Genomic DNA, 23,075 nt, shown 5'->3' with positions numbered 1-23,075 from the left:
AAAGATCTATACTCTGAACACTATAAAACACTTATGAAAGAAACTGAAGATGACACAAAGAAATATAAAGATATTCCATGCTCATGGATGGGAAGAACACATATTGCTAAAATGTCTATACTGCCCAAAGCAATCTACACATTTAATGCAATCCCTATCAAAATACCAACAGCAGAGTTGGTATCTCGCTCTGTTCACAGAGCTAGAACAAACAATCCTAAAAACTGAAGATGACACAAAGAAATATAAAGATATTCCATGCTCATGGATGGGAAGAACACATATTGTTAAAATGTCTATACTGCCCAAAGCAATCTACACATTTAATGCAACCCCTATCAAAATACCAACAGCAGAGTTGGTATCTAGCTCTGCTCCCAGAGCTAGAACAAACAATCCTAAAATCTGTATGGAACCACAAAAGACCCCAAATAGCCAAAGCAACACTGAAAAAGAAAAGCAAAGCTGAGGCATCACAATTCTGGACTTCAAGTTATATTACAAAGCTGCAGTCATCAAAACAGTATGGTACTGTCACAAAAACAGACACATAGATCAATGGAACAGAATACAAAACCCAGAAATGGACCCACAACTTTATGGTCAACTAATCTTCAACAAAGCAGGAAAGAATATCCAATGAAAAAAAAGACATTTAACAAATGGTGTTGGGAAAACTGGACAGCAACATGCAGAAGAATGAGACTGGACCACCTTCTTACACCATATACAAAAATAAAAAATAAATTCAAAATGGATGAAAGACCTAAATGTGAGACCTGAAACCATCAAAATCCTAGAGGAGAACACAGGCAGCAACCTCCTTGACATCAGCTGGCAACTTCTTTCTAGATAATGTCTCCTGAGGCAAAGCATGAACTATTGGGACTTCATCAAAATAAAAACCTTTATACAGCAAAGGAAACAATCAACAAAATTCAAAGGCAACCTACAGAATGGGAGAAGATATTTGCAAATGACATATCTGATAAAGGGTTGGTATCCAATATATATAAAGAATGTATGAAATTCAACAGCCAAAAAATAAATAATCCAGTAAAAAAATGGGCAGAAGATGTGAATAGACATTTTTCCAAAGAAGACATCCAGATGGCCAACAGACACATGAAAAGATGCTCAACATCACTCATCATCAGGGAGATACAAATCAAAACTACAATGACATATCACTTCACACCTGTCAGAATGGCTAAAATTAACAAGAAACAAAAGGTATTGGCGAGGATGTGGAGAAAAGGGAACCCTCTTACACTGTTGGTGGGAATACAAACTGGTACAGCCACTCTGGAAAACAGTATGGAGGTTCCTCAAAAATTTAAAAAATAGAACTACCCTATGACCCAGCAATTAAACTACTAGGTATTTACCCAAGGATACAAAAATACTGATTCAAAGGAGTACATGCACCCTGATGTTTATAGCAGCATTACCAACAATAGCCAAATTATAAAGAGCCCAAATGCCCACTGGCTGATGAATGGATAAAGATGTACAACGGAATATTACTCAGCCATCAAAAAGAATGAAATCTTGCCATTTTGCAATGACATGGATGGAGCTAGAGAGTATGCTCAGAGAAATAAGTCAGAGAAAGACAAGTACCATATGATTTTACTCAGGTGGAATTTCAGAAGGAAAAGAGATAAACATGGGGGGTTGGCGGGGTGAGGCAAAGCAGATAAGAGACTCTACTATAGAGAACAACCTGAGGGTTATTGGAAGGGAGGTGGGCAGTGGGATGGTTTAAATGGGTGGTGGGTATTAAGGAGGGCACTTGTAATGAGTACAAGGTGTTGTATGTAAGTGATCAATCACTAAATCCTACAACTGGGGCACCTGGGTGGCTCAGTCATTGAGCGTCTGCCTTCGGCTCAGGTCATGGTCCCAGGGTCCTGGGATTGAGCCCTGCAACGGGCGCCCTGCTCTGCGGGAAGCCTGCTTCTCCCTCTCCCACTCCCCCTGCTTATGTTCCCTCTCTCGCTGTCTCTCTCTGTCAAATAAATAAATAAAATCTTAGTAAATAAATAAATAAACAAATTCTACAACTAAAACTAATATTACTCTGTATGTTAACTAACTGGAATTTAAATAAAAACTTAAAAAAAAAAAGAAAGAAGGAGATCAACAAGGAAAGAGGATGACAGCCCAGCTAAAAAGAATTTTTTTAAATAAATAAAATGGATTCTCCAAGAAACCTACCATCATGGGGTTTTATGCAAGTGTGTATGTTTATAGGTATAAAGAAGTTAGGGGAACATAAACATGGATAGATATCTACAGACTTATGGAACTATTTCATGATAAACTTCTGAGTGAAAAGAAAAATATAGCAAAGTACTATGTATGGTGATTCAACTTCAGTAAAAACAAACTAAGCCCCTGGGTTATATAAATAAAGAGAAAGGGGTGCAAGGATACCCACTAGGCTATTAATGTTAATTACATCAGGAAAAAAAAGTAGAAGAGATGATACTTTTTTATGTCTTTGTACTGTATTATTTCAATTGTTTCAATAAGTATATAGTAATAGCCTAAAATCATTTAAAATTTTTAACTTAAAATTATTAAAAAGCAAGATGGACAACAATTTAAAGCAATATCCCAGTTGTGTAAACTAAGGGATAATATTAGTATAATACATACATATATATGTACATATACGTATATATATGCTAGACATGTCAGTTATGTTTTCTGATATGCCATAAACCCTGCTGAATGGCTGCCCTTCACTCACCTGTCACCATTCAACTGATACAGAAATAAGCAACTAAAAAAAGTTGGATAATCATAAATATGCCAGTCACCTATGACATATTCTGATACATTAAAAAAAAAAAAAGCAGGATCAATCAAGTGCCTCTCCTAGTAATTTTAACAATGAGTAATAAAAAAACAAGGTAGTTAACAACCAGGCACTAAGGCTTAAAAAAAATGCATAAATGTGCCACAAAGAAGTTAGGACTTGAGGAGTCTGGATAAAATGAAATTATGAGGAACAGAAACCACATACAAATAAGCAAGAGCTATAAATATAATAAAATAGAGAGAGAACAGGATAATTAGGACAGTGCAAAGACAAAAGAACATCCGGGGAGAGACTCATGAGAGTAAGAAATCATACTAACTCTAGAGGTGTTTCAGGGAAAAAATTATACAGAAACTGCAGATCCAGAAGAATGAATTAAAAGGTGCAGCAACTGGTTTGATGAATCTTTCTCTGATATCCAACCAAAAGGATAAGAAGTAAAGATTACTTTTCTATTTCATCTTCTAAAGATTCCTGAATTCTTCTTAAAGTATAATGTTCTTTCCATTTCAACTCAAATCCATAATTCAGTAAGTTCCCAGTCTAGAAGGCCAACATGCTCAACACACCCAGAAATTCAGGAAAAAATCAGACTTTAATGGTGAAAAAATAAGGTTATTAAGATGAATGAGAAAAGTAAATAATAGTGTAAAAGTCCTAGGATATCCCTTTTTAAGTCAATCAACAAGTATTATTTGAGCTCCCTGGGTATTTTTACTGTGTTTACAAACAAGTATACAAATAGCAAGTTTTCCTTCAAAAATGAAATCAATAAAGGTATATTTATCTAAGGAAGAAGATAAAGGAGGATGGAGTGCCATAGACAGAAGAGTGGAAAATGCAAGACAGAAGAATGCAAAATTAATTTACAGGATTAATAAAATGGACGTTTTATCTTCCACTACACATTTCAATATTGCTCCTGTGTAACCAAATCTCAAAAATATGAAAAGGCCATAAAGAAAAAAGCAAAAAAGAGTATGTAGCTAAAAAAAAGTAAATGGATCAGTACATTAACTGTTGTACCTATTCTACATGGAAAGGACTCAGAAAAATCGAATATTGATATTATTTGCAGATCCTGAATCATCTAACCAACTGTTTCCCAAAAATACATTCCACAGAACTCTAGTCTCTCAAGATAGATGTGGAAAAAAGCAAATCAAATAACTATGGGGAACAACAACTATATCCAACACCTGCCCCAACTTAGAAGTTCACAATGCATATTACCATATTAAAGTTCTAAGAAAGTCCACAATAAAAAAACTGCTTAATACTTATTAACCCACTATTTTCCAAATTGATTTGACCTGGAAATACTATTTTCCTCTCAACATTTATCAGTATGCCATAAAACTTATGTTCTGTGAAACATAATCTAGACAGGCTAATGTAAATCTATGATAAAGCATAACAGTACCATTTGTTTTTCTTTCAATACTGTATTATAAAAAATTTCAAATATACAGAAAAACAGAAAGATGATCACAATGAACATTCAAATACTCTATACCGAGGTTCAATAGTTGTTAACATTTTGTCACATTTGCTTTGTCTTCCTCTTACTGTTATATATAATAGATGTAATTTATGATATATATAAAGAACAGCAGACACGCCATAAGAGATAGACAGATGTAGGTAAGCAGGTAGGCAGAAAGAGACAGCAGTGGGGGAGGTGGGGGAGAATGGCTGATTACTCATATAGTCTTGGTTATTTCTCTTCCTGAGATATAGCTAGTACTCATTTCTTGAGTTTCTATAATATGTAGCCTCTTAATAAATCTCTCTTTACTTAGAAATTACTCACTGATATGACGAATTCTTAATCTCAGGAAACAAACTGAGGGATGCTGGAGTGGTGGGGGGTGGGAGGGATGGGGTGGCTGGGTGATGGACATTGGGGAGGGTATGTGCTATGGTGAGCATTGTGAATTGTGTAAGACTGTTGAATCACAGACCAATACCTCTGAAACAAATAATACATTACATTTTTAAAAAAAAAGAAGATAGTAGGAAGGGTAAAATGAAGGGGGGGAAATTGGAGGGGGAGATGAACCATGAGAGACTATGGACTCTGAGAAACAAACTGAGGGTTCTAGAGGGGAGGGGGGTGGGGGGGATGGGTTAGCCTGGTGGTGGGTATTAAAGAGGGCACGTATTGAATGGAGCACTGGGTGTTATATGCAAACAATGAATCATGGAACTCTACATCAAAAACTACTGATGTGGGGCGCCTGGGTGGCTCAGTTGGTTAAGCGACTGCCTTCGGCTCAGGTCATGGTCCTGGAGTCCCGGGATCGAGTCCCACATCGGGCTCCCTGCTCAGCGGGGAGTTTGCTTCTCCCTCTGACCCTCTTCCCTCTCGTGCTCTCTATCTCTCATTCTCTCCCTCTCAAATAAATAAAAAATCTAAAATAAATAAATAAATAAAATCTTAAAAAAAAAACTTTAAAAAAAAAACTACTGATGTAATGTATGGTGATTAACATAACATAATAAAATTTAAAAAAAAGAAAAAATTTCAACATCAAAAAAAAAAGAAGTTACTCAAGTGAGTATTCCTTGCAAGAAAGTATTAAAAAAAAAGCATAACTAAATAAAAAAAAGAACTAAAAAATATTTAAGCCACCAATTTATACAAAATTAAAATCAAAATTAAATTAGTCTGCAGATCATATGCTTAAGCGTATAAACTAAAAACCAAACTAACAAAAGAATTTTGTTTCTCAACAAAGCAAGTTCTGGTAACACCCCCAGGATCTGCATATATTCAGATCAAATGTTTATACCAACTGTATTATACTATGTATCAATAACAGATGTTCCAGAATATTACTTCTAGATCACCAGAAAGAAAAGTGTTAACAAAAATTCATTACCCTGTTTAAAAATTTAAGACTGTATGTTTTTAAAAGATTTTTATTAAACACATCTAAAATTTTAAAATCCAGCATCAAAATGTTGCCAATTCTCTATCTGAAATCCTCACTTTCCAGGATTAGTGGGAAGATTTTTTTACTTCTATCAATAGCCTTAAAAAGTAAATCTCTTAGGGGCACCTGGGTGGCTCAGACAATTAACCATCTCAGGGTCCTGGGATCAGGCCCGCATCCGGGCTCCCTGCTCAGTGGGTTTGCTTCTCCCTCTCCCTTTGCCTCCGCCCCTCCCCCTGCTCATGCTCGTGCACATGCGCGCACTCTCTCTCTCTCTCAAATAAATAAATAAAATCATTTTTTAAAAAGTAAATCTTTTAATGAAGGGGAGTAAGTCGGAGGGGGAGATGAACCATGAGAGATGATGGACTCTGAAAAACAAACTGAGGGTTCTAGAGGGGAGGGGGGTGGGGGGATGGGTTAGCCTGGTGATGGGTATTAAAGAGGGCACGTTCCGCGTGGAGCACTGGGTGTTATGCACAAACAATGAATCATGGAACACTACATCAAGAACTAATGATGTAATGTATGGTGATTAACATAACAATAAAAAATTATTGAAAAAAAGTAAATCTTTTAAATCACCTATGATGGTTTTTTAATTAAAGAATAAACAAGTTCTCACAATCATCTAATACACAAAAGGTTAGCCTTCTGAGTTTAGATATACAAAACAATCCCTATTAAAGAATCTTATAAACTCTTTGAATATTAAAGGATTATAATAATTAACAAGTTTATAAATACTTACTTGATAAAATAACAAAATAATAAACAGTTTCAAAAAGCATAAAAGTAGGGGCGCCTGGGTAGCTCAGATGGTTGAGCGTCTGCCTTCAGCTCAGGTCGTGATCCCAGGGTCCTGGGATCGAGCCCCGCATCGGGCTCCTGGCTTGGCGGGGAGCCTACTTCTCCCTCTCCCTCTGCCTCTCTCCCTGCTCATGCTTTCTCTTCTCTCTCTCTCTCTATCTCTGTGTCTCAAATGAATAAATAAAATTCTTTAAAAAAAAAAAAAAGCAGTCCAAGCTAAGACAAGATGCTTAAAAAAAAAAAAAAGCATAAAATTAGTATAGGATTTCCCTTAAGTCTTAAGATGAACTATGGAAAATGAGAAAATATTATTTTTAAAGATTTTTTTTTTTTGAGAGAGAGAGAGAGCACAAGCACAGGGAGCGGCAGGCAGAGGCAGAGGGAGAAGCAGGCTCCCCACTCAGCAGGGAGCCCAATGTGGGGCTGGATCCCAGGACCCGGGATCACGACCTGAGCCAAAGGCAGATGCCCAACTGTCTGAGCCATCCAGGCGCCCAAGAAAACATTATTTTTAATATACTGAATCCTAACTCAATTAGCAAATAAAATAATCATGTAAATTTTGAAAAACTCAAAAAACAATATTCATTTTAAAAATTTTTAACTAAATTTGAAATTACATAAGTGAAGTTAAACACAAGAAACGAAATATTTACTAACCTTTATTTCCTAACATCACAGCAAGATGTAAAGGAGTGTTTCCTAAAATTAAAAAAATAAATAAATAAATTAGTATAAAAACATAGGAAATTTTATTTAAAAGTGGTTTTATTTCCTTCAGAAATTTCACTGACAGATTTTAAGCAAAAATAATGTGACTGCAAAATGATCTTGCTAATATGGCAAATTCAAAGTCAGAGGATGCCATGGTTTCTAAACACTTCTACTCCCCACCCTTCAACGCCCACCAAATAAAGGATACCAGTTTGCTTTCAAGATACCTTCTTCCAATTAATTTCACAGACTCCTTTGCTACTAATTTCTTTATCATATCATTCTTTGTTCATTCAGCAAACAATTCAAATACCTATTATATACTCATCTTTGGGGACAGATATCAAAAACACCCAATCCCAGTCCTCAAGTTGTTCAGAAGTCTTCTGTTAGAGACTGATATAAATAAAGAATTGCTATTGTTATTTATTAGAATAAAAGAGAGTATAACATGATAATGGAACACAAAACAGAGCTCCTAATTTTGCCTGTGCAAACAGAATTAACTAATGAAGAGGGATCAGATTGAAATGAGTCTTGAAGAAAGGGTTAGAAATTTATAGGCAAACAAAGCAACACTGACTAGTATTCTATGTTAAAAACAATTCCCCCAAATTACATTAAAATGCAAGAACAGTTTATATTTAGGAAACAAACAAATGTTTATGACTAGTGGGGGTAAACAGAATAGTAAATAATGAAATTGGCAAGATGAGCAAAAGATAAATTAATGATGATTATAGGCTATGCTATGAAGTTTGGACTATATCCTATTAATTGAAGTTATATAATGATTAATTTAATTTCAAAATGATACCCTAAGCCACACTAGTAGCCTAAAAACATCAATTATAAAAGAAAGCAAACCTATAATTTTTAAAAAGTTACTGAATAAATTTATGTATACTAATTTTCAGATATTAGCATTTTTACAGAAGGCACCACATAAACAATTTTTGCCAATAAAATGAGCTGCACACTTATCAAAAAATCATATACAGGATAAAACAAGATTTTTTTAAATGTTTTTTTATTTATTTATTCATGAGAGTCACAGAGAAAAGATTTGACTACTTTTTTAAAAAACCTTATGTATGATCAACCCCAATCTCTTAACTTGACAAAACTGCCAAAATGGTTAACTGCCAAACTTCAATTCTCCAAATATTTCAGACTCTTTAGGGAGCTAGGTATCTTCTGTTAACCATTTGTTTTAACCACAAAATCTTTTGCTTGATAAAAGCTCAATGGAATATGAATTGCTGGCTGTAAATACAGCAAGATAGTATTTTGTGCAAAATTTAGAAGCTTAATAAATTCATTAAACTTAAATTTTCTCTGTAAGTAATTTTACAAAACAAAAAACCTGGACTACAATAAATTTTTCTGTCTTAACTATTAGGAACAACAAGAAGAAGAAGACAGATTTGGGGACATAATTCATAATTATGTTTTTCCAAAATAAGATTTCCCTTAGCGACTAGGCCATATACTCCCCAGTTTTCATACCTCATAACGAATTCTAGTTGAGATATGCAAACTTTGTTAATAATCATACATTGAAGCATGTCCCCAGAAAAGAGGTTTTGCTCACATTACGACTGAAGTAAACTTCACTAGTTGCCAAGTTATTGGTATAAACTATTTTCCAAAAAGTCAAACTTCAATTCTCCAAATATTTCAGACTCTTTAGGGAGCTAGGTATCTTCTTTTATGCTGCTATCTAGTCCTACAAGTTTATATTTTTATCTTATAGAGTCAATATTCATTTAGAAATATTTACTTAACCATTTTTGTTGCTCTTCATTCCTTCCTTCATTTCTAATCTTCCATCAGAATCATTTTTCTTCTACCCAAAACAAATCCTTCAAGATTACCTTTTGTGAAGGTTTAAGTGAATTCCCTCAGGTTTTTGTGTGTAAATGTGTATTCGACTTCAATCTTGAAGAATGAGTATTTTTTATCAATATAATTATTGATATTACTAATACTGATATATTTTATCAATATAATTATTGATTGGCTATTATTTTTCCCGTGCACTCTATGTCTCTATGTGGTCTTATGATCTCCTTTTTTTGCTGAGAAGCCAGCCATAGGACTTTCTACTCCTCCTTTGAAAGTAATGTGACATGTCTGGCTACATTTGTTTTGTTTTGTTTAAATTATCAGCCATTTCACTCCAACGTGGATTCCTTTTTTTATTCTGCTTGGGTTGGACTTCTTGAATCTCCGAATCAGTTCTTTCAACAATTTTGTAAAACTCTCAGCAAGTATCTTTCCAAATATTGTCTTAGCTCCATTTCCTCTCTTCTCTCCTGGGGTTCAATTAAAGTAGAACTTGTCACCCTTGCTATTTTTTTTTAATTTCTTTCCCTTTCCATTTTCATTATAGATATATTCTTCTAACCTATTTCCAAGATCATGAATTCTGTCTTCTTCAGGGTCTAAACCTGTTAGTAAACCTATTTATTTAGTTTTGAATTTCAACTATTATATTTTTCCATTTGAGAATTTCTATTTGGTTCATTTTCAAATACATGATTTCAATTTTTATTATTTCCAGTTCTCCACTAAAATATTCAAACTTTTCTCTTATCCCCCAAGAACAAAATAAACATTGTTATTTAAAGCCTCTAATAGTAACTACAATAAATGAAGCTCTGATTTTTTTTTTTTTTCCACCCCTGGTTCTCACTCATGTTGTTCAGTTTCCTTAGAGTGCTGGTCATCTTTAATTATATACTGGATATAGTATTTAATGAGCTCTCTATATAAAAATTTTGAAGCCTAAGAAACAAATCCTCCAGGTACTTTCATTTGCTTTTGACATATGGCTGGGGGTACTATACTTCATTAATCCAGGGACTGACAATTTTTTCTGACCCTCACAAATGACTCAAAGCTGTACTCCAGCCTCCATCAGAGCTGATTTACTTTTTGTTCACTCTTATTCCTAAGGTGTAGCTCTTTAAGTTACCAGCCCAAACAGCAGAGTGTTTAAGAGATATCCCACACTTGGTAGGCCCTGACCTCCATCTTTTGTCCTCTTAGCTCACTGAGGCTGTCAAAAGTGCTGCTCAGCCTCTCCACTACTTCTTTTGGCTTTGCAAAAGCTACTGGGGCAAAATAACTTAAAATGCGAGGCTCAAATTTTTGGATTTCCATCTTCTGCCAGATCTTGGCCCAGTAATTCCTTCCTACCTCATTAAATCTACAATGCCCTTAAAGTTGAATATTTTATTCTTATTTGCTTCTAAAGAAGACTAGTCCTAATAATCTAGTCTATCATTACTACAGGCAGAAATTCTACTTCGTTCTTTTTAACTTTTCTCCATATCTGTAATTCTGTGCCTTCTCTTCTTTGGTACTGTTACTGCATAAAGATAATTTTATGAGCACTATTGATCATAACTTGTATCGAAATATAATTACTCTCTTAGTGCTTTTAAATCATTCTTACCTGAAGTTCAATTTTATCAGTAATGAATCTTGCCATTCATATTTTTTTATCATTAACTCAACAACAAATTTTCAATTTTTCCCAATCTCCTTTAGATGTGTCTCATAAAAGTCCTTTTCTTCTCTTTTAGCAGACGTCACAGTTACTATTTTTGGAATCTTTTTCCCTACTCCTTTCTCTCAATAACAAACCTCATATGTTAAGTACATGAACCAGGGAGAGCACATGACTCAAACCTCACCAGTCTGATACTCAACTAGAAAACTCTTTCAGGAAAGGGCACAATTCCCACCTGGGTCAAGTTCTTTTCTGCAATTTTTTTTCTTTTCTTTCTTTCTTTCCTTCTTTTTTACTAGAACTGGTAGGGAAGACTGTCTTTTGCTGCTGGAACTATAGCTTATCCCTCATTCTTCAAATTTTTCTCCTCTTCCTTTAGCCTTTTTCTCAAATCAATTTTTTACATGTTTCATTCAATTTTCTATACTGTCAAGACTTTATTTAACAGTATCTTCAGGATATTTATAATGACACTTCTTTTATAATGAATATTTTTCAAAGACTATCAAATGACTTTTTTTGCTGCTCATCCATCCTGAAATGAAGATTTATTCAAATCTAGTATGGGAAAGGACAATCAGACTGCCGCCACTCCTCTCAATTCATTCAAAAAATGAACATCAGAAGGCCCTTCTAAACTCTGAAGCTAAAAGAACAAGCTGATATTTAAGCTTTTTCCTGTGAGACTCTATTCTAATATTCTAGATAAAACAAAGAGAATCAAATAGTTGAGAGATAGCTGCTGCATGGGAATCAAAGAAAAGGAAAATGGTGCAAGACATACTCCTAAAACTACAAAACGTTGTTGAAAGAAATTAAATAATATCTGAATAAATGGAAGGACATCCTGAGTTCAAGGATTAAATATTGGTAAGTTGACATAATGGTCTATAATTTCAAAATGATCTCCATCAAAATCCCAACTAGCTTTTTTGAAGAAACTGACAAGCTGAGCCTAAAAGTCATATAAAAATTCAAAGTACTTAAGACTATCTAAAACAATCTTGAAAAAGAACATCAAAGCTGGAAGATTTACACATCCCATTTCAAAACTTACTACAAAACCACAGTAATCAACACAGTATGTACCTGTGTAAAGACAGACCTATATATCAACGGATCAATCACATTACACATAAAAATTAATTCAAAATAAATCATGGACCTAAATATATGAATTAAAACTATAAGACTCTTTGGACAAAAAAGAGGAAATCTTTGTGACCTTGGATTAGGTAGTAATTTCTCAGATACACCAAAAGCACAGCACAAAAGCATAAAAGCAAAACTAAACTGGCCTTCATCAAAATTAAAATGTGCTGCAAAGAATGACATCAGGAAAGTGAAAAGATAACTCAGAGGGGAAACTATTTTACAGATTATATGCTTGATAATATCCAGAATATATAAAGAACTCTTACAACAAAATACTTTTTTTAAAATCCCAATTTAAAAATAGGAAAGGATTTGAATAGCTTTTTCTCTAAAGAAGATATACAAATGGCCAGTAAGTACATGAAAAGATGCTCAAAATCATTAGCCATTAGGAAATACAAGTCAAAACCACAATGAGATACCACTTCATACTCACTAGGATGTCTAAAACAAAACAAAACAAAACAAAACAAAAAAACAAAAAAACACAAGTGTTGGCAAGGAAGAGAAACCGAAATAAATCCTCATACAAAGTAAAATACTGTAGCCACTTTGGAAAACAGTGTGGCAGTTCCTCAAAATGGTAAATAGAGTTACCACATGACCCAGCAAAAGGTATATACCCAACAAAATGAAAACATGTCCACACAAAAACTTACATACCAATGTTCACAGCAGCATTATTCATAATAGCCAAAAAGTAGAAACAACTCAAACGTCCATTAATTGATGACTATACAAATAAAATGAGGTACATCTGTACAATGGAATATTATTCGGCAATAGAAAGGAACGAAATTCTGATATATGTCACAACATGGATGAACCTTGAAAACAATGTGCTAAGTGAAAGAAGCCAGTCATAAAGACCACATACTGTTTGATTCCACTTACATGGAATGTCTAGAGAAAGTAGACTAGTGGCTATCTAGGGCTGAGGGAAATGGGGAGTGGGGCTGGAAGTGAAAGCTAAAGGGTACAGGATTTCTTTTTAATTGTGGTGATGACTACACAACTTTGAATATACCAAAAGCCATTTAACTGTACAGTTTAAATGGATCAAATGTTTTTTGATATGTGAATTATATCACAATAAAGCTGTTTAAAATAAATAAATAGAAGGTAAGTGGGGGATAAGTAAAGTTGCTAAAATTGCAGCAAATATTTATTCATGTTCCTAATAATTTCTTCCTTATAAAAGCCTTTGTACTGGATATCTTATTTTGCCTTAATAATCATTACCCAGGTAGGGGCACCTGGCTGGCTCAGTCAGAAGAGCATATGACTCTTGATCTCGGGGTTGTGAGTTCAAGCCCCACATTGGGTGTAGAGATCACTAAAAAATAAACTTAAAAAAAATCATCACCCAGGTTAGTCCAGCTGTGAATTAAAACAGGCTTTCTTGCCCACTTGCTTCTTTGGTATGAACTTTTCTATTCAATAAGGTATTAGAAATAGCTTTATTTATTTATTTATTTATTTATTTATTTATTCATTCATTCATTCATTCATTCAGCTACTGCTATAATCCTAAGGATAGCAGTAAATGAAGGCAAAAGGAAGGAGCTGGCTTGCTGTAGGGCACAAACTTGCTCCTGCCATCTGTTTCCCATATATGTCTTTCAGAAAGAGAGAGGGTGAGAGGGGCAGGGAGAGGCAGAGGGAGAGAGAGAATCCCAAGTAGGCTCCACGCCCAACGCAGAGCCTGATGCGGGGCTCAATTCCACCACCCCAAGATCACGACCCAAGCTGAAACCAAGAGTCTGACACTCAACCAACTGAACCACCCAGGCACCCAACTGCTTCCCATATTAGACACATTCTCATCCTCTAATTCAGAGACATGACATAAATAAAATTTTACTAGAACATAACCACGTGTTGATTGTTTATCAATTGTTGATGGCAACTTTCATGCAACAGATGGTACAACCTGCAAGCCTATATTTACTATCTTGCCCTTTTTAAAAAAATTTTTTTTAATTGAAGTATAGTTAACACACAACGTTGCATTAGTTTCAGGTGTATAACATAGTGATTCAACAACTCTGTAACTATCTTTCCCTTTAATTATGTTTGTAGACCCCTGCTATAATCAGTAAGGGTTTCATGTCATACTGCATTGCTTCCAGGATAGAACACCTGTCAGTCAATATAATTGCTATACATAATCACACATTACTGTTATTAACATCTCTCATAATTTAGTTTACTTGATTCTAGAGTCACTGTTTTGTTTCAATGTAAAATTCGAAGAGAAGTTCAAAGGTTCTGCTATCTTTCCAAAATTTTACCTGGAGGTAAAATCCATTCACTCTCACTTAATAAATACTTACTGAGCATTACTATGTTCTAGGCATAGTGCTAGATATGAAAGATTCAACCATTAACAAGCTAGAAATAATTCTTGTCCTCACAGAGGTTATAGTCACAAAAGAGAAAAAAAATCAAAATGAAACAAAATAGATTGTGATAGGTGTTCAGAAAGATAACAAAAAGTTAAGATCAAAAATAATAATGAAAGACATAACCTCCTGATTTTTCAGGCAGGAAAATCTCTCTATGAGATAATGTTTAAAATGAGCTCTTAAAGGAGTAGGAACTAAGAACTCAAAGAATGAGAAAAAAAGCATTACAGTCAGAGACCAGAAATAACCCAACAGATTCAAGGAACTGGAAGAAAACAAGTATGGCCAGAACATAGAAAAAAAAGAGATTTGTACAAGATTATATCAGAGAAGCAGGCAGGGGCCAGATCATGCGGTGCTCTATAACTATGGTAAGAAATACGAACTTAGGGATGCCTGGGTGGCTCAGTGGGTAAAGCATCTGCCTTCAGCTCAGGTCATGATCCCAGGGTCCTGGGATGGAGCCCCGCATCAGGCTCCTTACTCAGCAGGAAGCCAGCTTCTCCCTCTGCCTGCTGCTCCCCCTGCTTGTGCTGTCTCTCTCTGTTAAATAAATATTTTTTTTAAAAAAAGAAATATGAACTTACTTTTAAGTGGAGAGGCATTAAAGGATCTTGAACAGGGACATGACATGATACAAATTACATTTCAAGATCACCCTTGTTACCATATAGAGAATGGAATGGAAGGGGACATTAAGAGATTAGATATGAGTTGGTGCAGTATTCCACAGAAAAGATAATAAAAATTGGTCTCAAAGTGGCGATGGAGCCCAATCAGTGGAGACGGAAAGTAGGATGATTCAAAATAACCTGTTAGATATGTATGCCAGGAGGAGGAGGTGAGAAAAATGACCCCAATGACTGAGGCTTGAGCAACCAGATAATTAATGATGTGATTTAATAAATGACTGGGTGGACAGATGGGAGGGGATAAGGTAGAAAATAATAACATTTTAAACAAGTAAATTTTGAAATATCTGAGATTCCCAAGCAGAGATGATTACAGAATCTGCGAACTTCAGGGAGAAGTCTAGATTAGAGATATAAATCTGACATTTAAAAAAAAAAAAAGACATCTGGGGCACCTGAGTGGCTCAGTCGTTAAGCTTCTGCCTTTGGCTCAGGTCATGGCCCCAGGGTCCTGGGATTGAGCCCCACATTGGGCTCCCTGCTCCGCGGGAAGCCTGCTTCTCCCTCTCCCACTCCCCCTGCTTGTGTTCCCTCTCTCCCGCTGTGTCTCTCTCTGTCAAATAAATAAATAAAATCTTTTAAAAAAAGAAAAAGATATTTAAAATCAAACATATAAATTTGTGAATACCCATTTTTTTCTCTAAAGTAGAAAAGGTAGTAATAGTTACCTTTCTTCACTTCTCTATTTTCCAGGAGAAAAGAAAAAAGGACCATATTCTGAATGCTGACAACGGTGACAAGAAGAAAACAAGGAACTGATAACACCAGTTGCTGTCAAGAAGGATAACTGAGTGGGTAAAGATGAATGGGAGGGAATCTTTTTTTTTTTTTTTTTTTTAAGTAGGGTCCATACCCAGCGTGGAACCCAACGGGGGGCCAGAACTCAGGACCTTAAGATCAAGACCTGAGCTGAGATCAACAGTTGGAAGTTTAACCAACGGAGCCACCCAGGCACCCCAGGAAAGAAACTATTTTTATAATGTATGTTTCATATCTTTTTATAACTTTGTAGGATGTGAATGTAGTAACTTTTCAAAAAATTACACAAATTAAGGAGAATCCACCAAAGTCTAGACAGAGCACCTAGGTAAAGAAAGCAGGCCTTTATACACCCAGATTATTACTGTTTTCTTAAACCCTCAAGGAATACATAGATGGAAGGGTGGGGTGCCTGGGTGGCTCAGTCAGTTAACTGTCTAACTCTTGATTTCAGCTCAGGTCATGATCTCACAGTTGTGAGATCGAGCCCCAAGTCAGGCTCTGTGCTCAGCATGGAGTCTGCTTCAGATTCTCTCTCTCCTTCTTTTTGCCCCTCCCCTTTCTAAAAAAATAAAATTGGGGGGAAAAAGGGTAAAATCATCGGTACCTACTGAAGTAACAAATTAAAATTACTATAACCAGTCAAAATTAATCACATTTTCAAAAGATTTATGAACTAGAAATGATTTTGTGTTCAACTATCCAATCCCTCTCATTTTACAGGTAAGTACATAATCAGAAATACATATTATAATTAAGGATACCAAATATCATGCTTTGATTTCAATATTTTAAATGCAAATCATCATTATTTTCTTCATCCTCATCCCCCTCCCGCTCTAGCCAACACTGGATTTTCTTTACTGGCCAAGAATACCATGAAACTAAGTGCTCAAATGTCCCAGTTAATCCTCTTCTACTATTCCCTCAATTTTCTAAGACCTCAACCTGCTGCTTCAGCTAATTTGTTACATAAAAGATACTAAAAACTTAAAATAACCTTCTGCCAACTTTCCACAAATCTGAAATCAGATGCCTTGGTTCTAATTTGGTAAATAAACTGAATTCTGTTCTGTCAAATGAATAAAAAAATATTCCAGTAACATTAAGAATACTGCAATGCTAAAGTATGCAAATCAACCAAAAGCCTAGATTTACAGGACATCTATTATATGTGCCCTGCACTATGCTATATACTTTATAAACCTTATCTTACCCTGACACCCTGTGAGACAAATTCTATTCCTATTTCACAGGTAAGAAAAATAAAGCTAATAATAGCTAGGTAACTTCCTAAAATTATATATCTAGAAATGTGTGTCACGACTCTAAAATCTTTACTGGAACAATAGTTTTCAAACTTTTTGGTCTCAACACCCCTTTTATACTCTTAAGAATTATTAAAGATCTTTTATATGGATTAATTATTTATATGGACAAATGTGTTGATATTTACTATGTTAGTAATTAAATGTTGTAAAACTTTATTAATTTTACATTTACAATAACTCCATTACATATCAATATAAATTTTTTATGAAAAAAAAACTTCTCTAAAACAAAAATAAATGACAGGAGTGTGCTATTTTAAACTCTTTAAAAATTAAAATAAATTTCTTTAATGTCTGGCTTAATACACAGCTAGATTTTTATAATTATTTCTGCACTGAATCGTGGAAATTTGCTTTGGTTTGAAGTATATGAAGAAGATCTAGATTCAGAAGATACACAGTTGAAAAAAAAAAGTATTTTAATAGCCTTTTTAAATAATTGTAGATGTTCTTTGTGACTACACCAAAACTCAGTAAGTGGTGATTTCTTAAAGGTTAGCTGCAATATTAAATCCAAAACCATATCAATAAACTTTTTCTATTGAGTTACACTGAAATCCATTCGTTTCTCTTGCACTTTAAATGGATCTTTTACTGATGCATGATTTTGAAACATCATGCACTGATCATCTGAAAAATGCAAGTTGACTGAGTTATACAGATCTTCCAAATGTCAACACATTTCTTTATACAAAAAAAAAAAAAAAACCACATTTGGTAATATCACCAATCTGACCTGAGAAGTCTTTAAAATACTGGGAAGCTGTCAAACTTAGTGAGAGAAACTATCAACCTTAGTGTGACAAAGACGAATTTCCCAAATTCTAATTTTTGATTCAAAGCTTGAATTTTTCAATTGGCAACAAATGCTACCAATTATTTTCTGTGAAGTCACAGGCCCACTTCATTCTTTTTTCCAGAAAATTTCTGCCAAGTATCCAAATTGGAATAACCATAGTTTGTCTGTAAGCCTTTCTTTCAAGTAAAAACGGTGTTCCATGACAAAAGCTGCTAGTTTGGCTTACCACTCAAACAACTATACAAATGTTTTCCCTTATTTTCCCTTCATTATGCAGAAGAACATCATGCAAAATCTACATTATGTCACAAAAAGTATCAAAAAGATAAGTACTCGAGATTAAGACTTAATAAAATTAATCATTTCTATAGCCTCATCAAAGACATTAAGTGAAATTGGCTTTTTTTTTTCTTTTAACTACAAGTATGTGGCAGTGAATACGCAATAAATACTAGCAGTTTCGGTGCCTTGATTCGTACTCAGGTTCCAAAAACTTTACCCACCACTGCTTTTGTGCCATCGGCAAAAATGTCAGCATAGTGAAAAAGGCAAGCAATGACTTTATATTATTATAGAAATAGTTTTGATTTCACGTGTGCCCTAACTAGGGAGAAAACAGGAAATTCTAAGTATTAGAACCAACATAGCTCCAGCTTCTACAGACACCTTCAAGCCCCATCCAAGCAAGAGGTAAAAAAGGGAGAATTTTTGTATTTTCTCTCATAAACAGTACTATACTACTAAAACCCACATACACATATAATATTACATCCATCATAGACTCCTAACCAGCTCTACCTTCTCATTATTTTCAAAGCTACCCCCACTTTTAATAGCATGTTAAACTGACCTTTGCCCATCCAAGTTTCTGCTTCATATAGCAGCCAGACTGAGTCTTTTAAAATCAGATCGTGTTACTCCTCTGCTCAAAATCCTCACTTCCTATTTTGCTCAGAGTAAAAGCCAAAATTCTCAACAACGGTCTATAAAAGTTCTACAAGCTTATACCCACAGCTACCTCTCAAATCTCCTATCTCCTACCACTCTTCCTCTTGGACCAGCCACACTTGGCCTTCCTTCTACCCCTTGAACATGGTACCATTACATTTGTTATTCTCTGTCTGAAACTCTGTTCTGCCAGATAGCTGTTCCTTAATTTTCTTTAGGTGACTTTAAATTTCTCTTACCCATGATGTCTTCCCTGACCCTGGCCTCAATGAAATACTTACTACTTCCTCCCCCCCTGTACACCCAGACCTCTCTATTCTCCTTACCCTGCTTTATTTCACTCCATGATATTTATCATTATCAGTCATACCACATTATTTATTAGTTTATCTTCCCCCATTAGAATGTAAGCTCCATGAGAGCAGGGACTTTGGCCACTTTGTTCATTGCTGTAACCCCAGCATCCTAAACACTGTCACATATTAGTTCAGTATGTATCGGTTAAATGAAGGAATGAATGAGCAAAGAAAAGAAAAAAATAACTATAAAGAACCATTAGAATAGTGTTAAAATCTGTTTATACTCTCCAAAAAGCATTCCAGCCCGGACCAAGGCAGGTCTCCACATGATTCTCTATGAAAGCCAACCAAAGTATATATATGCTTAAGAGGATATTCAACACAGCATAGGTGCTTTTACAGAATTCAGTATAGTGCTGAGTAAGACAGCACATGCATTTACATGCTTGATAAATATCTACAGCCAAGAATCCAAATACTCTAAACCAAGTCACACCAGTAGATTAAAGATGACTTGTAGGAGAGTCAAATAAACCTAACCCTTTAGCACACTGACAGGCAGTATAAATTAAAGTATCAGATAAAACCGCAACTGAAGTACTATCTAAACCTCAAGAACAAGAATGTCTTCTGCTGAAAGGTACTTAACAGCACAAGTGAGAGTACGATACTGGTATCTGTGGATATTACTATTATATTAGCCTTTGGAGTTAAAATAGTTTCAATTGCAGTCTCCCAATTGAGACTATAATGCCCCACAAAGTAGATATTATTATATCTACTTATTTCAGTAGTTAAGTAAACAGTACAATTTCATAAAAACCAGTTTGTATAGAAGCATGGTCTCAAAGTTAGATCTAAGTCCAAATACAGAGACAGCCTTCTAGTTTGGCAGATAATCTTTGGAATTTCAACAAGAGTAACAGGCTCAAGAATAGATGAAGTTCAACCAAGCCACACAGTTAAACCTCATACATCCTGATAACAAACACCATTCATAATTTTCAGACAGGAAAAAGACCTTTTCTCTTTTCCCTACCCCATTTTACATGCTTCAGTATTGCTCTAAAACTGATCTTCCATCTATCCCCCAATGAAATAAATAGTATGTGAACAGGAACACACTGTTTGGTCTGCCCAGCCCCCACTCAAGTTTTGAGGAACTATGCTCATTTTCTAGAACCCAAAGCATCCTATTACACTGTACTATGCATTAGATCTCTATGACTCAAGAATGACATTAACTTGGGACAGACTGCCTAGAATTCTGTTATTCAAGTTCTCCAGAATTCTCCTACCTTATTGAGGATGCAAAAAACAGAACATGGTCAATAACTGTTCATTTCTGCTTCCTTTTTTGCCAAAGTTAAAAGGTCAGAATTCCTGCTCCTATTATAGCTCAGTACAGAAAGGAGAGAAGAGGATTCCCCCCCCACCCTCTTCTGAGGTAGCTCTGCAGATGTGTTCACATCACAATTCTAAGTGTGAAGAAACATTCTAATACTTATAGTAATGCCATCAGGAAACATATCCACTTAACGCAAGGACAGCCCTACTCTGTTAGGAGAGGCACATGGAGGAAAAGATGAGAGGAAGGTCATATTCACATTGTCATAAAGATCAACTGAATCAACCCTGAGAGATCAGTGAAGTGACAGATTTCACTGCCAAAACACCCTCATACTAAGTGAAGGTGCAGGACACTTTAATGGATTATCTTAAGCCTCCAGAAACTACTTCACTTTTTTTCTAAGACAAACTGAGGTCTGCCTTTCAAAAACAAAGTCCAGAAAAGACCAAAAAAGAGGAGAAAAATACAAAACCATTACTGTTCTTTTAAAAGATGTGCCATCATTTTAACCTCCCTGGCCAAAACTGTTCACCTAAGGCTTAATTCAAGAATTTTTTTTTTTTTTTTTTTGCCATGGAAAGTCTAACTTTATAGTCACTTCTCAAACAGACGTAAGATGCATTATTTTCTTGCACCACCCATCATAAAGATTTTAGTGACAAACACAAAGCAGAGAAAATATCAAAAGGAAATTTAAAGATGTATATAGAATAAGCCAAAATAAACCTACCACATAGGCACCAAACAGATTATCCTAATGCCTCAATTCTCAAACATATATTTTTAATCATTCTGAAATTAAGATGTTTTAAAATCCCTGTCTGAAGAAATCTGCCAGCCACCAGGCAGAGAGGCTATACGTATTAACCATTTCATTACCATTCCCTTGAGTTACCAACATTGGCAGCAATATTCTCAACTGAAATTTAACTCACGTTTGAAATTTGTAATCACCTTGTGAAATAGCTATACAAAGATTATGCTACAACTCAGTAAAAATAAAAATTAGCTACACAAAGATTATGCTACAACTCAGTAAAAATAAAAATTAACTGTATGGAGAAGATGGCTTGTCACATGCCAGGCAATGTAATTAAAGGCTGTAGAAACTGCCAAATCTCTCAGAACACATCAGAAATTTCTCACATCTAGGAAAGGCTGGTTTAAGCAATTCATGTATCAAGGACTTTCATCACTCTGGTATCTAAAAGTTTCTGACGAATGTCCAAGGCAAAGTACTTTACGTCTAAGGATATTTAACTCAAGGGAAAAAACAAAATTACAAGTTTAACAAATAGGAATTGCAGTCAAAACCAAGAAAGTGTTCTATATGCTTCATAAGCACTCTCAATTCTAAAGGTGCTAAAGAAGTAAAACTCATTACCATGGGAATTATTAAAAAAAAAAAAAAAAAAAAACCCAGCATGTCACCATGATACTTTAACTACCAATGGCAAAAAGTGATTCAGAAAAATTTTTACAATGTGAAGAGAGGCTTAGACTTAAACTTTAATTCTATACTAAAGAAAAAAATAATATAGAACTAAAAATACACTAAAGATATAAAGTTTAATAAAATTTGTGTACATTTAATGTATCTTTTCCCCCACCCCCCCAAAAAATGCTTTTACTAAATATACAATGAGTCATAATCATTTGGCATATCTGAACATAGTATATTCATGATGTTATACCTATTACTGTATTTAACTTACATTTCAAAGATACATTTGGATCCAAATACAGTATTCCTCAAAATAACTGATGACTCAGAAAAGGCAAATCATACTCAACCAACATTTTACCACAAAAGAAAAAGCTTGATCCTTGCTCCTATTCAAGTCAGTAATTTGTAAATATACATTACATACGCACTCCAAAAACGTTTATCGAATCAGAGATCACTGGAAACTCAAAGAGCTAATGAATAGTGAGCTAAACAGTGACCAAATTAAGGTTCAATAAGCTTTCCAGCTAGGTAGAATAAAGGATCAAAACTAACAAGATAAAATTTAATAAATGTAAAGTCCTGTTTTAGGTTAAAAAAATAACTGCAAGAAGAGAGAAAATGGAGAGATAGCCAATCACTTGAGAAAAAGCAGTATTAAAAAATTAACATATTCTTGCACTGTATTATTTAGCGTGTGCTTTTTAGTAATATAAATTACTAAACGTATATTGCTTAGAGCAATGGAGTCTCCTTTTTGTCTTTACTTATAAGGTTAATCTTGAGCACCATCCTCAAAGGGAAGAATTAACAAACTGAGTTTCACTGAAAGAAGATGATTAAAATTTTCATTTACTTATTTAACATAATTATATAGTATTTACTATTTCAGGGGCCATCTAAGCAGTTTATAAACCAAGTCGTACAACGAATGGATACAGAAGTTAGGAATGTTTAACCTAAAGTTAAGTACATGATAACTCTTGTCAAATATCTAAAGAGCTATCATGTGGATGAGGTAGCCCATTTATTTGTGCCATTACATAAAAAAAGAAACTGCCAAAGAACAAAGA

At 34.7% G+C, this 23,075-nt stretch overlaps 1 protein-coding gene across 3 annotated transcripts in view; it reads right to left on the bottom strand.

The window, feature by feature from the left end:
- The window catches only part of ANKRD13C (ankyrin repeat domain 13C), an 89,166-nt gene that overhangs the window by 62,450 nt on the left and 3,641 nt on the right, over positions 1 to 23,075 (bottom strand). For all 3 annotated transcript variants that reach the window (XM_073896530.1, XM_073896531.1, XM_025871839.2), the window contains exon 2: positions 7,240 to 7,281. In XM_073896530.1, the coding sequence (XP_073752631.1) occupies positions 7,240 to 7,281 (42 nt within the window). The remainder of the gene's footprint in view (positions 1 to 7,239; positions 7,282 to 23,075) is intronic.

Source organism: Callorhinus ursinus, unplaced genomic scaffold (assembly GCF_003265705.2).
Source record: "Callorhinus ursinus isolate GAN/ISIS: 27379988/994484 unplaced genomic scaffold, GSC_fseal_2.0 scaffold9, whole genome shotgun sequence".
In the NCBI taxonomy this organism is placed as follows: domain Eukaryota; kingdom Metazoa; phylum Chordata; class Mammalia; order Carnivora; family Otariidae; genus Callorhinus; species Callorhinus ursinus.
Note: the sequence above shows the minus strand (reverse complement) of the source record. Positions and strands in the feature narration are given on the sequence as shown.